This window comes from Vanessa tameamea, chromosome 13, assembly GCF_037043105.1.
Source record: "Vanessa tameamea isolate UH-Manoa-2023 chromosome 13, ilVanTame1 primary haplotype, whole genome shotgun sequence".
NCBI classification, from domain to species: Eukaryota; Metazoa; Arthropoda; class Insecta; order Lepidoptera; family Nymphalidae; genus Vanessa; species Vanessa tameamea.
This window is the reverse complement of record NC_087321.1, coordinates 5,384,938-5,401,963: the sequence shown is the minus strand read 5'-3', so window position 1 is coordinate 5,401,963 and position 17,026 is coordinate 5,384,938. Positions and strand designations below refer to the sequence as shown.

The 17,026-nt window shown below is 32.4% G+C and overlaps 1 protein-coding gene across 1 annotated transcript; it reads right to left on the bottom strand.

Moving 5' to 3' along the window:
* Window positions 1-7,783: 7,783 nt before the first annotated feature.
* Window positions 7,784-16,200, bottom strand: LOC113397970 (gustatory and odorant receptor 22-like). The gene is made up of 9 exons (XM_026636508.2): window positions 16,090-16,200; window positions 13,020-13,158; window positions 12,653-12,903; window positions 11,950-12,210; window positions 11,423-11,550; window positions 9,798-9,957; window positions 9,103-9,174; window positions 8,945-9,034; window positions 7,784-7,908 (listed from the first exon to the last, which is right to left on the bottom strand). The coding sequence occupies exons 1-9, from the start codon at window positions 16,198-16,200 to the stop codon at window positions 7,825-7,827; spliced, it is 1,296 nt and encodes a 431-aa protein (XP_026492293.1). The 3' UTR covers window positions 7,784-7,824.
* Between the last annotated feature and the right edge of the window lie 826 nt (window positions 16,201-17,026).

Sequence of the window (17,026 nt, the reverse complement as noted above, 5' to 3'; positions counted from 1 at the left end):
GTAGTAAAAATAAATCAAACTTCCATTATGTCGTTGAAGACAAGTATTGTAGATAGAAGATTACTTAAAAATAAAAATAAAAAAATTATCTACGTTCATGGTCTAAATGTTCTATTCTAATGTACTACCCTACTTGGTGGCAGGGATTTGTACAAGACCGTCTAGGTAGGTACCAACCATTCATCATAGCAATATTTAATATTGTAGCTCCAGTGCCAGTTTCTAGTGTAACTACAGGCAGATAAGAGACATAATATCTTAGTTCCTAAGGTTGGTCGCGCATTGACGATGTAAGGAATGGTTAATGTTTCTTACAGTGCTAATGTTAATGGGCGGTGGTGATCACTTTCCGTCAGGTGCCCCTTTTACTTACCTTCATCATAAAATAACGGCATATATACAGGATTATTGGTAATTCGAGGTATTCCCGTTAAGAGGTGATAGGGGTGACTGTACAAAAAAGACAAGCTTGTAATGTAATTGTATCTCGAGGATGGCCAATGGCCACTTATCTTAAGAATAAAGTTTGAAGCTTATTTACTTCATAAATATACCTACGCACATGTGGAATGATTGCATACGACACAAGCAGATTACTGGATGGTAGGGCTTTGTTCAAGCCCGCTGGGTATATTCTCATATATTACACCAGATGTCAAACAGCAGTATGTAATCCAGAGCTATAAAGATACAAGCAAAATACAAGGTACAATTTCTTAGTTCCAAAGGTTGAAGGCGTATTAACAATGTAAAGGGGTGGTTTTATATTTCTTACAGGTCCTATGCAATGAGCGGTGACGACCTTTTAACATCATGTAGCGCATTTGTCAGTCTGCTGCACACATGTTCTGGTTTACCACCAAGTATGAAATAAACTATGAAATAAAAACTATAAAAATAGTGATGTTATTGTTGATTTGAACCCAACACCTTTAATCATGGTCCTCATGTTCTATCAATTGTGTTTGAAAATTGATTCAGAGAACTGTCTGTTAATAAATAATTAAAATGCCCTATGACCTTTTCTGCGAAATTACTTAAATGCCACGATTTATCGAATCTGTTCAGCTTTGCGATTCTGTAAAAAAGCAATTTGTAACGCACTCGTGAAATAGTGACAACCGACTTACTGTGATATGCCATTTTGATACGTTTATCCTATACATTTTATAACTATTATAGTCAAATTCATATATCACATTCTGTTAATTCAAGCTCATTTTCTGCGGTGCGAATCGAGTTTCTTGTTACAGGGTAGCCTAAAAGATGTCAAAGCGTCATTAAATAAAAAATCAAATACTATTTTAATATCATGAAAATGATGAATTTATAATATTAATAAAATAATATACATAGCAGACAGATTTTTTTAGTTGTTTTAGATACAAAGTTATAATGTATATGCATACATTCATATATGGTGAAGAACAAATTTCACTTTCAAATGTAATTTCCAATTCAATGAATTATAAAGTATTTTTATAGTTCGTCGCCACACAAGTATAAATCGTTTCTAAGTCATGCATGATTTGTTTATAAATTGAAAGTTACATAAAATGAAAAAGAAGGATCTAGAAGCAATAATAGTAGAGTCATTTTGACCGAATGTTGACCAATTTGAAATACTGGCAGAAGGCCATATATGTAGAAGATCTATATAGAGAACAGACAATAGAGCATGCATTTCCTACCAAATTCATAGATAAAAACAAACACATGTTAGACACCAACCGAGAGAGATTAGGCGCAGGATTTTAGGTGGAGGTTTCCAGGTCTATTAAAATTATTTAGCAGAAAAACTCAACAATTGTTTGCGGCCTAAACTGAGCCTGATCACACAGTATCGATTACGATTGTAACTCTAACGGCCTGACCAATTACTGGTCAACTCTGCCCAAAGACAAAAAGTATTGTAATAATTAATATAAACTGATCTTTATACTCTCAGAGTGATTTTAAGATTGAAATCTAAGGTAAAAAGTATCTTGTGTATCAATGTTAGCCAAAGTAAAGCAAGGCAAATCTATTTAGATACTTATATGAACACCGATTCCAAAATTAAATAATTAGCTATTATAAATGCTTATTTAAATCTTATTTTATGATTCCACAGATAAATTTTAACACTCTCATTGTATATAATATTAATACCATAAAATGAAAAAAGCTTTATTGCTTATTTTCGGATACAAAATATTTAAAAAGCATAAGAACATTCAAATATATTAATTTCGTTAATATTTATCAGATTATCCGTCGATTTAATTATAGTCTAATACTGTAAGATATATTTCTAAAGTATATCGGTTCGACGTAAAACCGTATCAATGCATGTAACCCGAAATACAATCCAATATATAAAAATAATACACTTTGACTGTTACTAATTATTATTTGTGCTCATTGTATTCATATAATACAATTAAAAAGTGGAAATGCGAAAGGAAAAAAACTTTTGCCGCGCCGCTTATACGAATTTGCCGCTTTTTACGTTGTTTGAGTCAGTTCTATTATCTAGAGTGCTCTTGAGATTTAATAACCGCACTTGACACGGAGTGCGATACAAATCTGTATTCTATTCGAAAGCTATATGCTGCCGAATGATGTCATGGACATTGCGTCAATAGATAGAGCGTTGAAGGGAGAAAGAGTTTCTACCAATTGTAATTGTCCAATATGTTACGCGGATATTATCTAAAAATAGCATTAGTAAAAATGCGCTGAAACTTTTTCCATTGCAGATTAAAATACTTGAAATACGACACTGATATTAATTAGTTTTTTGAATGAATAAAATATGGTCACAGATAAATTTCTTTTAAATATTAATAGTTTAATGCGAAACAATATATTTCAAATAAATAATAGTACCTGATCGTTTTCTATTGGAAAGTTTTGTTTTTATATAAAATAGTTTTTTCTTTCTAAATAATGCTTTTGCTAATTGTAGTTGAAACACGTTCGACCTTGTACTAATAGTGCAAATAAATTCTTAAAAGATATAATACCCCGTCTTATTGGCGACCGTTGACAAGAAAGCTTGTTCGTTTTCGCCCAGAAAATTAGAGTTACAATTAAACGGAGAGAGCACCCTTGACACCATTTCGTGCAATAATGATTTGAACGAATTTTATTTTTATTTTTAAAAGTATTTATGCCATGTAGGTATGTATTTCAATTATACTCATATAAAAAATAAGGTAGGTATAGAGGAAAATTACTTTTTCAATTTTGGCTACAGTGGATAATCAGACCGACCGGCGAATTTCGCAGGATATATACATGTGTTTGCAAGCACAGGTGCCTCTCTATTGCCTAGCCCTCATAATCTAATAGAACTCCAACCCCGCATAATCGGATCAAATTCGAACTACACTACCCACGTCCTAGCTTGCTGCTACTGGGAATTTGTCCGAAAAACCGATTATCAGGACCTTGGGATCTGCAGCCTACCTAGACCCAAAAGCCGGCTGAGAGTAACGTTTTAATTTGTTGAAGCTTAAATATGTATCTTTTAGTTCATTGGTAAACATACCATATTTTAATAGTAGACAAATAAAGGGATTATAATCTTATTTAATCTTTTAACCTCTAATTGTATACTACATTTAAAAGTATATAGTTGTAGTGTAGGTGAGTTAACAAATTATAGATAATTTCTAAATGTATGTGGAAGAAAAAATAAATCGAATTAAAAATATATATATCCTTTTTAATGGTCATTAATCATATATTTAGGACTCATATTAAATAATCCGTTTAAAATATAGCCTGTTTTTTTAGCGTACTTTAAAGCATATTGACATAATCATATTGCCACTATTAATTTAACCGTGATATATGTTGTATAATTTTAATACACAACGTTTTAGATTTGTTCGCACGCTGTTGTTGGCAAATTAAATCAAATGCTTATAAATACATGCCATACATATACATATATACCATATATTATATGGTATCAATACTACTTTAATATAAAAAATATACTGTTTATAACTTTTAAAAACACATTATTTCAGAAATTTATTCTTTATAATATAATCTCGTGTAATTTAAACTTATTCGTGCATATTTTTATCAAGGCGATTTAAAGTTAGTAAGTTGAACATTTAAAACTTCGTATTCTTAGATAAAGTTTATGCATCAAATTTTAGCAAAGTAACCTGCTGAATGTAGATGGCATTGGATTCACGTTAAATATAACTTTCCGCAATCTCATTAAACGTGTGCGGATGCCACTTTGAGGATTTATTGCTGGGGTTGTAATGTATGTACATTGTCTTTGAGAAAATAAATTATATCGTAGTGTATATAATAAACATTTATTTCAAAGACATTCGAAATAAGAATACAGAAAATCTATGTGCATATAAAAAGGAAGTTTGACCGATAACCATGAATATTGGCCACTACATGTTCTCATCAAATCATAAGAACAATTTCATATTATACTCTTGGCTGTAACTCACAGCGTATGTACTACGGCGATAACGCAGCGTTTTAACTTCTATATTTACTATATCATTTTGAATCATAGAGTATAGAGATAGAACTTATAAAATGAAATATTAAATTCCCCGTTTCGTTGTTACCGCTGATGACAGCGAGTTATATTCACAATATAATAGTAATAATGACATTAAGCTCGAAATATCTTAAGTATAATATTAATAGTTTAACTTCATTAACGCAAGTTATGTACGAACGTTTGTTATATAGATTTGTATGTTGGATTAAATCAAGGTATAATTTAATTTATATTATCAAAATGTTTTAATATGTACATTGTAAGTGAACATATTGAATAAACTTTATTATGACGCAGTCACGTGTTTAGTATTTGCTACGTTTGTATTTTGAGCGCCCGTAAAACGGGGTTGCTTACGATATTATAAGAAATTGTAAAATAAGAGCATACGTAAACATTACGAATAATATTAGAATCATAATATGATGTTCTTTGGAATTGATCTAACCTTGATTTGTTGCATTAATCACTGTTACAACTAATGATGTTCTTCACTCACTTAAATTCAAAAAAATAAAAACTATAAAAAAACACAAAAAAAATGAGCGAAAGTATATAAGAATAAAAATGAACACCTTAGAATATTAAGAACCATAAATTAGCACATACATTAACATTTTTAAATTTAGTATATTTTATCGAAATAATCAATAATATTGAACCGAGAACTACAATTTTAAACGTCATCCATATTTCCTTAAGTGCAGATATGCGTTAAATTAAAACATTTCCAGAGAGGTCCAAACATTATTAATTCGCAGATAAGAATAAGTTTGTTGAAAATTGGAAAAGTTGATTAATGAATTCCTATTGTGACAGACGATCCTCGGATTGATTGTGGGCGACAGATATCGAGGCAGGGTGGATTCAAGATTTTATGTTAAAGAATATGTTTAGATTCCTCGTAATAAATGGAATAGCCATTTATTTGTATATAATTTGTTCTCTTGGATTATTCTCTTTAGTAATAATAAGAAATTAACGATTTATAACAATGGTAGAACGAGTGAAAAGAAAGTGTATGTTAAAAATTAAATAAACAAATGCACATTAAGTTGTTAATTTAAACAACCATGGTGTCCGAAATTCCACAATTCCGGTTTGCTCCAAAATTAGGTAGATTACGTAAACATCCAAATTATAATTTTAGATAAGCGCATCTATGAATCGAGAATAACAGCCTATATTTGCCAGTGTGCCAATTAATTTATAAGAAAAGGGATTTTGCCATCAAGAAATCCAACCGTAAAAGTCCATATTTTTTTAAAATTAATAAGCTAAATGATAATTATATTATAAATAAATGGTTAACAATTGTGAAAATCTTAAAGTATTAAATTTTTGTTAAATTATAAATATGTAATTACTTAAGATTCTCATCGAACAGAACTAAATAATTCAGATATCCTTAGTTCAGACTCAAGTTTTCAGAATATTTTCACACAGTTGCTAAAAGTATTTAGAAATTAATTTATGCAAATTTTAAAATATGTTCTTTTATTTTCTATTAAATTATAACGATTATACAATAATGTATACTTCTACACTAGTATATAACTAAATATGGATAATATTAGTATGGAACTAAATATCCAATTCTAAAAATGTTTTTACTGTTAGAAAGCTACATTGTTCCTGAGTACATATTCTTTATTGAAAAAATTGCACCCGAGTGAAGATGGGGCGGGTTGCTGATGAAAAATAAAACGACATCTATTTTTATATTATTGTTTTAATTTCATGGGTGGGCTAGTCACTTTATTATTTTACTAACTGGACGAAGGATACAGTGCTTAGATATAAAAATCGAAGTAATATAAATTGAAGTACAATTATGTTTTAATTAGTTGTAATGTTCAAGTTTGCGAACTTTAACTTTACTCATTAGAGAGTTGTTAACAAGTGTAAAACTCTGTTAACAACTCTCTAATGGGTAAAGACCTCTTAATGCACATTCACACAGAAGGTCCGTATTTACAGCTATCTGGGTTTTTTTGCACACCGTGCACTCTTGATAAAGACGGGCCTGCGTATTTTCAGGATCGTTTTTAACGGAACCGTCGCTACTGGAGGATATGTTTACACCGTTTTTGTAGGACCACTTTTAACAATTACTGAGCTGTTAAACGAACCGTTGTTGTTTGAGCTCTTTTGTAATAATCAAAATAAAACGTGTAATATAAAACGAACCTCTAAAACAGACCGCTGTATGAATGTAGCCTTCTTTGTAATAAAGTAACATTACATTGCTTGACCGCGTGTTGGTCCATTGTCTGGATCACAAATCATCATTTAAACTAAGGAAATTATTTTCATTACAGTAACTTTAAAGTATTTTATTAATAAAAGTTTTTTTTGTACTTATAATTATTCGTAGGCATAAAAGTTAATACAGAAAATATAATTCCATTTGAAGTGATCGTGTTAATATTAGGATGAGTATGTAACGACTACGCGTAAGCTAATACGGCGCACGTTAATATTATTATGCATAACTTTTAATATACCCTATACTGCTACTGTTATTGTGAAAGGTCCTATATAAAAAATACTTATTTTACAGATGTGCAAAAGCAGTCTCTGTGGTAACTATAAAAGCATAAAATTCAGATGTATTTATTTTGCAGTATTATATTACAAATTTATAATATTTAAACTGTAGAATTATAGTCGTATACTTAGTTATATTGTGTATAGTAAAGTAAAATCAAATGCATTGCTCAATGATTGACACAGCTTCTTCATATCGAAAGAAAATAAAAATTAGTCAGAGCTTCTTCTAATAAACCACGCTGTTCTGAATATATTCTGATAGATAAAATAAATAGATAAACTTTTTTCTTTACTCTAGAATATTAAATTAATTGTAAACACAATCTCAGCACCTTGAAAACTCAGTGGTGCTTACTTGATTTATTAAAAGCTCCTTTCCAACAAAAAGTAATTTAAAAATAATTAATGTTCACGGGATAAATCCTGTGTTATGTTTATTTATAAAATTTGTTGAATTGTACGTATGTGCTCTTAAACTATCTTTCAATAAATATATCATATTATCATAATATATTGTTTATAATATAACTTAAAATACAAAACAGTTTATATTTATATAGTATGTAGTCTGTAGTGAAGTACTATTGATATTAATTAATAATAATTATCATAATTTTTCAAATAAAATATAATTCCAATAACCGTTTTTCTTTCCCGGGAGTAAAGTGTGATTTATGCTATTGTTTAACTATATTGTCGGTGGTCTGAAAGAGATTTTCCATATTTAAATTTCCTTCCAACTAACCACTCGTAGACAGATCCTTCGGTAGTGAAATCTTGAATTGTAGCAAAACAATGAGATAAATAGCAATCATGCTTATGGCCTGAAACAGATAATATACTAAATAGACATAAAATAGAAAAGCTTAATAAATTTAATAAGTTTATTGAATTTGGAAGAAAGACAACTATTTTTTTGTGTACATTGACATCGATCTGTTTGAGGTTAGCTGTGTGTAGAGAGGAATATATAAATGTAAAAGATATGTAATATTACACACGGTGCTGCTCGCTAGTTCTGTTACTTAAACTTGGCTGACACGCTACCGCGTGTCTAGATAAACAAATATGGTTAAATTGTTTGAACTGTAGATCTCTGTAATGCGAAAAACCTTTTTTTCAATGGTTTCTAGATTTAGTCCACAGTACCAACTACTATGCAAGAATCAGCAATACAGCGAGTATTTATATTAGTAGTAGTATGTTACGGGACGTCTCAAATCCACATACGGCTTTTTATGATTTAAGTTGGAATAATTTAGGTACGTCATATAAATAATAGTCATCCCTTTTACTATATTTAAACCGTTTTTTTTTATTTTGTACTTTTAAAAAAGTTATATTATATTTAACTTGATGAGTGTTTGATTACAATTAATACTTTATTTAAGTATGCTGTAAGACTGATCTGTCGAAATAATTCTTAATTCAATCCTGACGAGTCGAGGTCGGTGTCGAGTGTCACAGTACTGCGTGGCTTTCAGTTTCAGCTTCATTACCGGACTCCATTACAGTTGATGTCGCCTTAGTGTATAATTTACCTTTTATAATAATGTCAAGAGTAATAATTTCTCGGATAATGTTATGATTTTGTAATTATTATTATTCATACCGTAAGATAAAAATATATTTTAAAAACTATTTTACTACTTATTATATATAGTTCAAAATAAAATGTTAAGATTTTATTGAATATATTTTATTAACTTAACGTATTGTTTTTGGTCATGCATTTGTTTAATTTTGTGTTATATTTCGGGAACATAAAACAATATTGTAATACATTGTTTATTATTTTGTTTCTTGTTACTCGTATAAATACAAACTATTGAACTAAACTATAGTACATGAATAACTTACCGATGTTAAAAGTTCTCTATTAACATGTGCATATCCCTTAAGGCTAACAACAGCTGGATTCATTTCTATCGCTTGAATAAAATGATCGATCTACCAAAAGAAAATAAGAATTAATTTATCATACAAAAATTGCAATACTAAATTTTGCAATTATTTACCTCTTTTTGAGTTGGTCTATCCACTGATAAGACATCTATTGACAGTAAGGTATCTTGGACTCCAGCTGCTACCTTTTAATAGAAAAAATATTTGTACTATTGTTCGCTAAGCGCCAAAATTAGAACATTATCAATATTGATAATTTGGGAAAAACGTATGTATTTGCATGTTTTGAATGCTTTTTGTACTTTTGTTTCTTTTTTTTAATTAAAATAACTCTAAAGGCAATAGTCAATAGCTAGACAGGCATAAGATGGACACAGACTATAATAATGATACAATGGTATGGTTGACATGGTAATTATTTTCGATAAAATAAATTTAGTAGTACTTTTAAACAAACAAATACACTTACACTTTAAACTTGTTTTTATAAAAGAGTATCAGTTTAAGCGTTAAGAGATTGCTAAAACATCTGGCGTTTCTGTAAACATGTCTTCTCATTTGGACTAGAAAATATTTATCAATATAAATTCTCACTTTCTATATTATTCATTTATTATTTGCGTCGAAATAGTGAGGAAAACTACACGTGTATGATAAAAATTTTGAAAATAACAAAGGAATCCACCAATTAGCATTGAAGCAGCATAGTAAAATAAGCTCCAAGCCTTCTCCTCAAGAAAAGCGAGGGTTTTAGTCCAGTTATGTGACACTGTGTGGGTTAGAGACTGTACTGTATTTAATTATTTACCTTAAGCGTCGATTTATGAGAGCAATCAGCAAAAATAAACAGCAAGGTAGAGCAGTAAAGGGCATCAACAAAAAGGCCCATCTCCTTGAAACTGAATCCAAAGCCGTGATCCACAATCTCTGACAGCGCGCCGTACACCGCAATCGTTATATTGAAAAACCTGAATAAATTCAGTCAATAATATTAAATCATTACCGTTAGAAGCTTCGAATTCCAGTTAAAAATGTATGATAAGTTTCAAAGTACGTCTACAATAAAATACTAATATGTCTCCTCCAAATTTCAAGTCTCCATGTCGTACAGTTTTAGCTGTGCGACTAGAAAAGGAAACATACAGACTACAATCATTCTTGTACCTACGCAGTCTCTAAACAAAACTTATTTAACAAGACAAGAAATAATGCTCTTTCATAAGTTTGGGATTAAAGACATAGGAATTATAGTGATGTAAAATTAGCTTATTTTAGAGATTATTTACAACAGAATTTTGCGTTACCATTTTACTGAGATCTCATTTGTATCTTCGCAGACTTGGCCTCTGCCCACTTGAGATACATATTTACAGAAAAATAAAATATAATATACCTTTCTCAATTCCATTCGCGTCAATTTTATTTTTTTTCGTAAATTCATTTTCTTAAATACTTATATCCATGCCCCAGGCTACCTTTATACCAAAACTATTTACGACCATTTTATTAGATACTTTATCTGTTGACAAACGAACGAACGCACTGTTGGACGAAAGATTCCTCATAGATCGGCAACCCGATCTTGGGTATCCATCTCGTACCTGCCATATTTTTTAAATCGTCCGTCCACCTCGCCACAGGGCGTAATACCACTACGTTTGCCTAAGCGTGATCTTCATTCTATCACGTGTCGGCTCCATCGGTAATCAAGGCGCCTGGAGACATGACCAGCTCACTGCTACTTTAGCGAGCAAAAACTATGCGCGATGTCGGTGACTTTAGTTCTCTGGCGAATGCCCTCATTTCGGATTCTATTGGCCAGAGAAACGCCAAGTATTGCGCGTTCCATTGCTCGCTGAGCGACCTTGGATTTGTGGACCAATCCTTCTACGGAGAGTGTCCATTTATCGGCACCGTAAGACATTACAGGGCTGTGGGATCGATTCAAAAATATGACTTAACCTCCCGAATGCCACCAAGCCCAAACGTATTGATCTTTTAGCCTCCTTCTCAAAACTTCTTTGATATTTGCACTACCGCACTACATATTAAGATAAAATATTTTAAACTTATATAAACCAACATTAATTTTAAGTTATTCTGTTAATGTGTTACTCTTTATCTTTGCATATATTTTCATGTTTTGCGCATAAGGAGCTAGTATTTCTATTTTCCTCCCCATTAACAGATAATCTTGATTTAGAGCCTACTGTAATATATTATCATGATCGATTCATCGATTTTAACATATTCGTTGCTCTACCTAGCACATTACTATCAATCTCTATTACAAGTAATACATATATATATATTTATTAATTTAATTAAATGTTCAGACTTTAGTTTGGGTTGAAATACATATGTATGTATATACAATATGTATATGTTTCATAAATAATAAATATGCAATATTCAATCCAAACAAATACTCACATGAATAGGCAGTACGTAGAGTAGGTACGAGCATATGCGTTTCCAAGTGATTGCAGAAGCTCTGATAGATTTAGCCAGAGATAACGGTAACTTGATATAAGATTCGCCGTGCATTCAACGTGCACGTCCTGGTGATCAAACAGCAATTTAGTTAGCTTAAAGATTTTTTACTTAATATTTTGATATATTTTATTTTAATAACACGACTTTTTTAAAACATTTTAAAACATACATTTTTAATTCTATATTTTTTTATTTATATGTAAAATTGAATTTAAAGAAATAAATTGGAGTAGCATTTAAAAGTTTTCTCTTTTTGTGTTATTTATTCTGTAATATACTTCATCCATAATAAGTACTTGGTTACAATGTAATAAGTAACATTGGTACAGACTGTATGTACGTGGTAGTTTTAGGTTTTAAAAGATATTATTGACTCCATTTCTGTTTTAATTTTTTGATCTCAAGTTCTATTCAAGAAAATATAGTAATATAAGCATTAAATTTCGTTTAAATGAATTTATTACCCTTCGGAAACACTCTGAAAGGCTTTGAGATGCGATTTTAATTCCCTTGCAGTTGATGTACCATAAAGCACAGTTCATATTTATCATGGTTATAATATGATAATATGCCGTAGTATGTTGAAGCAGGAACCCATCCAGTAGAGCGCATAAACTTAGAAGAAAGCAAATAGCCAAAAGCAAACAGCCAACACTAATGAGGATTATAATCGTTTTCAAGTTTGGAAATTTAAGGTTTTCGCCAGTAACCCGATAATATCTCACCTAAAAATAATATGAAAATAAGTATAAAATTTTAACAAAAAATGATTCAAATAGCATATAGCAATAATATAGCAGCAAACGCGGTTGAATTACTGGCATTTATTGGAATTCCGTTGTCTATTTTTGAAACTGATCATCAGATCTTGACAAAATTTATTTGGGACCATTACGGCAAAAACATTTTTCGAACCAATAAATAATTTTCAAATCCGACTCTTTATGATGGAGGTTTACTCGAATATACAAAAATAAATACGTATACATCTAAATTGTGAACCTCCTGTCTTTTTTAAGTTGATTAAATATTATTATTAGCAACTGCTAACTTTATACCAGAAAAATATCTAAGTTGTATACGAGATAAATTGAAGTCACGTTTACTCTTCCATATGTAAGTTTAGTTGACAAGAATCGTAACTAAGTTAAAAAATACGGCCCTTACTTGGAACTTTCCCCAATTCGTTTTATAAATGGCTACTTGATGTGCGACGCCCCAGCCGACGAAAGGAATCCAAAAGTGAGGGACCAGAAATGCGACAAATAGAATGGAATAAATGTAGTCATCGAATTTTTTAATAGAACGTAGAATCGTAATTCGTTCGTAACCAACTATAAGAACAATAACAGTCGTTACTATGTAAAAAAATATAGCATAAGCGGTCGCTCGAGATTTCCAGCTAAATGTTATTGTACCTGAAAGTAATTATAACATTTTTAATTGTATATCAATTAGTATCAACTCCACTGAGCCGGAATTTAAACTAATATATTATAAAAGAAAAATAAATATGTATTATTAAAATTCATACCAGGCCTGGATCGAGTAATGGGCATCACAGCTAAAGCTCTGAATAGCACTAAAAGCAATTTGTGATCCCTGTAAAATTGATCGTGTATCTCACAAGTATCGCCATCTTGTGACGAGAGCAGGTTACGTTGTTCTCGTTCCTGTAAAGTTCAATAGTTTTAGATACAGCAAATTATGTTTATTCGTTGACATTGTTCAGGTAAACATTTTTTTTTTTGTGTCAAACGAGCAGGAGGCTCTTCTGATGGTAGTGACTACCACCGCCCATGGACATCTGCAACACCGGGGGTTTGCAGGTGCGTTGCCGGCCTTTCAGGAAAGAGTACGCTCTTTTCTTGAAGGTTCCCAAGTCATATCGGTTCGGAAAAACCGCCGGCGAAAGCTGATTCCACAGAGTGGTTGTGCGAGGCAGAAAATGTCTTAAAAATCGCGCTGTTGTGGATTTTCGGACATCTAGGTGGTGTGGGTGATATTTTGAATTTTGGCGAGAAATCCGAATCCTTCGCTATGTCCAGACTGGCTGCTAATGCCTCCCCCTTGCTCTCAACTGCTTCTGCCCATTTATGAGTCAGGTAAACTAGAAGATCACCGGCTGAGCGACCCCGACGGAAACCATACTGGTGGTCGCGAATCAGCTGGTACTCCTCTAGGTACCGCAGGAGCTGGCAGTTAATAATGGACTCCATTACCTTGGAGAACAAGGAGGTGATGGCTATAGGCCTATAATTGGACGGGTCTGAGCGGTTGCCCTTTTTAGGGATCGGATGCACCAAAGCAGTCTTCCAGGAGTTCGGGACGACGCCGAATGCATAGGATTGCCGGAAAAGACGCGTTAAGACCGGTGCCAACTCGGGAGCACAAGTCCGTAGCACGATTGGAGGGATGCCATCGGGTCCACTCGACTTATGAATATCCAAGGAAAGAAGTGCTTTACGAACTGCACTTTGCCGGAATGTAAGCTCCGGCATCGTGGTCTCACACCGCGGGATTGTTGGTGGTGACTTTCCTCGGTCATCTAGAGTCGAGTTCGCCCCGAAGAGAGAGCCTAAAAGATCAGCTTTCTCCTTCGCGGTATGGGCCAATGACTCACCGTCTCTGTGCAAAGATGGAAAAGAGGGCTGACAGAAATTCCCTAAGACAGCCTTAGCGAGAGATCAGAACGCACGTGTTCCTGAAGGGAGGCGCACCAGTCTCTCGCCAATTCTGCCAATGTACTCCGTCTTGCCGAGATGGCCCAGTGGTTAGAACGCGTGCATCTTAACCGATGATTTCGGGTTCATACCCAGGCAGGCACCAATGAATTTTCATGTGCTTAATTTGTGTTTATAATTCATCTCGTGCTCGGCGGTGAAGGAAAACATCGTGAGGAAACCTACATGTGTCTAATTTCAACGAAATTCTGCCACATGTGTATTCCACCAACCCGCATTGGAGCAGCGTGGTGGAATATGCTCCATACCTTCTCCTCAACGAGAGAGGAGGCCTTAGCCCAGCAGTGGGAAATTTACAGGCTGATTATGTACTCCGTCTTCGCCTTAGCAATCACGTTTTTGAAGGACCTAGAGGCAGAGTTATATTCCTTTCTGAATGCGCTGGTATTTACATCACGAGACTCCGATGCGTTAGCCCAGTCTTGGTAGAGCAGGAGACATGTTAGTTAAATACAATTATATATGTAAATATATAATTGTATTTAACTAACATGATTGAATTTTTAGATGTCGAAAAAGAGTAACTACTTCTAAAGAGTTTCTTGCCGGTTCTTCTCAGTAGCATCCACATTCCGAGCCAGTGGTAGCTTTATTTAAAATAGTTTTTTAAATGACGATTCAAAAGTGCTTGTAGAAGATTTCTTGAATAAAAAATATTTAGATTTAGATTTTGATTTTTAGGGCAGATAGAATTACAAAACAATATTCTAGGGTTTCTTAATACATATTATTTTTTATTAAATACATATACATAAGACATTTTTATTTATGTTACAGGGCGGATTACGTTAATTCTGACACGTTCTACGGATCGGCCGATCATTGCCGTTCCATGGTTATAGTACCTAGCCAGCGGTCGAGAACTTTGATACGAATTGAAAAAGTTCTATTCGAATGTAATAATTATATGACTTGTAACATCTTCATATTTTTTTTTTACGATCGTAAATGATCTCTCTTTTTTTTGTATTTGACCTCCTAAAGTTCTCTCTTCGATAGGACATCTACAATCTACTATATTTCTTCTTCTAATAGTTACGTTGTTGAACGCGCGGGTCATAGGCGATCAATACGAGACGATGACGTAGGGAATAGTTAATATTTCTTAATGCACCTATATGTGCGGCCTGTGATGGCCTCTTATCAGGTGGTCCATCAGCCCGTTTGCAACCTATGCTATTAAAAATAGAAAAGGTAACCGCCGTTTACGCCGTTTATGATATATATCATACAAAAGAAGAGTATTTAACGATACGATCCCATATTCTTCTCTGAATGTTACTTTCAAAATAATAGCACGCCGAATATTCAGGCTTTAGCAGCATCTACCAAATGGTAAATACATGCTATCGATTCTTCTATTTCGAGTGCCACTTTTGCTAAAGCTAACCTTCTAACAGCCAACCCGTTATCTCGTCGTCAACTCAGTCACGGCACAACCCGTGATGGATTTACTTAGGTCCTTGAGTTCTAGGGTGGCAAAATTTAGGGGAGTGCCTAAATCGTATCCTCATGGGAATCCACACTTATAAATTTAATAATCTAGGTATATGTCAACAGCGCTTCTCAAAATTAAATGACTTAATTTAATTCTTAAATCTTATACAACATTCAATATTTAACAGGTTTGGGGTAGTCAAGACATCAAATCTACCACTTCTTTGGGCATAAGGTTTTTTGTGATGTTTAGACGCTTAAAAATTCTGTACGAGAATATGTAGAGCCATAAAAATACCAATAATTAGTCAATAAAGTCAATAGTAATACTTAATAATATACTTGAACATTTTTACATTTAATCGTCTATTATATTACCCGTATCGATACTTAAAAAGGATAAAAAATACAATTTTCACTTACGTAATCCTTTTGAGATTTTTCATAAATTACTTTATTCAGTTGGACGTGTCTCATGTCGTTACATAAAAGAGAATTGTTTATTCCCTCATCAAATAAGTGGTCAGGTATCATGTTTGAGTAAAAATTATCTCTGAAAAGCGCAAATGAAATGTCAGAGGCTAATAAATGGGCGTCCCTTATATAGGCAAGGTGACATTATCGAATAAGTAAACAAGGCGTGAAATATCGCGGCATATTTACATTAAATTTGAAAGCAAACAACGGCGGAAGCTTCTGAATTTTAATGTCCTATAGTTAACGACTGTAGGCAAAAGTCATTACCAAGTTGTGTTTTGTCGATTTTATATTCTGGACGTATTACTTACTTAATTCCTATTAAACATTTTGTATTCCCAACAAATTTTATTTTATGTTCCCTAAATTGTTGTATTTGGTTTTTCTATTTATCTACCCAATCTCGCCATCGCACTAGTAGAATAAGAGTTTCTGTAGATTTTTTTTATCGACGGACAAACGCCTAAGGATATATCGGATTAGAAAACCATAGAGGACAAAATATAAAAACATTTTTTTATTTAAATTATTAATAATTTATAGGTAAGATTTTTTCTAGGTCAACTTATTATAATACAGCCCTTACTATATACTTTCGATAGTTTAATTAAAGTCCTTAACGTTTTTACTAAACAAGTCAATCATAAACAATAATAATAAATAAATAGGAAAGGATTCAGCTGTAGCCGATGCAAAAAAAATATTATCATTGCAAGACATTATAACGAATTCGAATTTAAGATGATATAATTAAATACATACGTTAAATTTCTTGAAATTCATAGCTTCACTTATTCATGAAACCGAAACAAAACCGAAACCTACCCGAAATAGTTCGCACAAAGGCTTATCATCAAGTAAGTTAAGCCCCGAAACATCTCAC

Bases quoted from the DNA above. Each gene is read 5' to 3' on its own strand.
- LOC113397970 (XM_026636508.2), bottom strand. From the start codon at position 16,200: ATGATACCTGACCACTTATTTGATGAGGGAATAAACAATTCTCTTTTA. The intron at 12,904-13,019 runs GTATGAATTTTA...AATTACTTTCAG, and splicing joins CATTACTCGATCCAGGCCTG to GTACAATAACATTTAGCTGG. The intron at 9,958-11,422 runs GTGAGTATTTGT...GAATTTATTCAG, and splicing joins TCTACGTACTGCCTATTCAT to GTTTTTCAATATAACGATTG.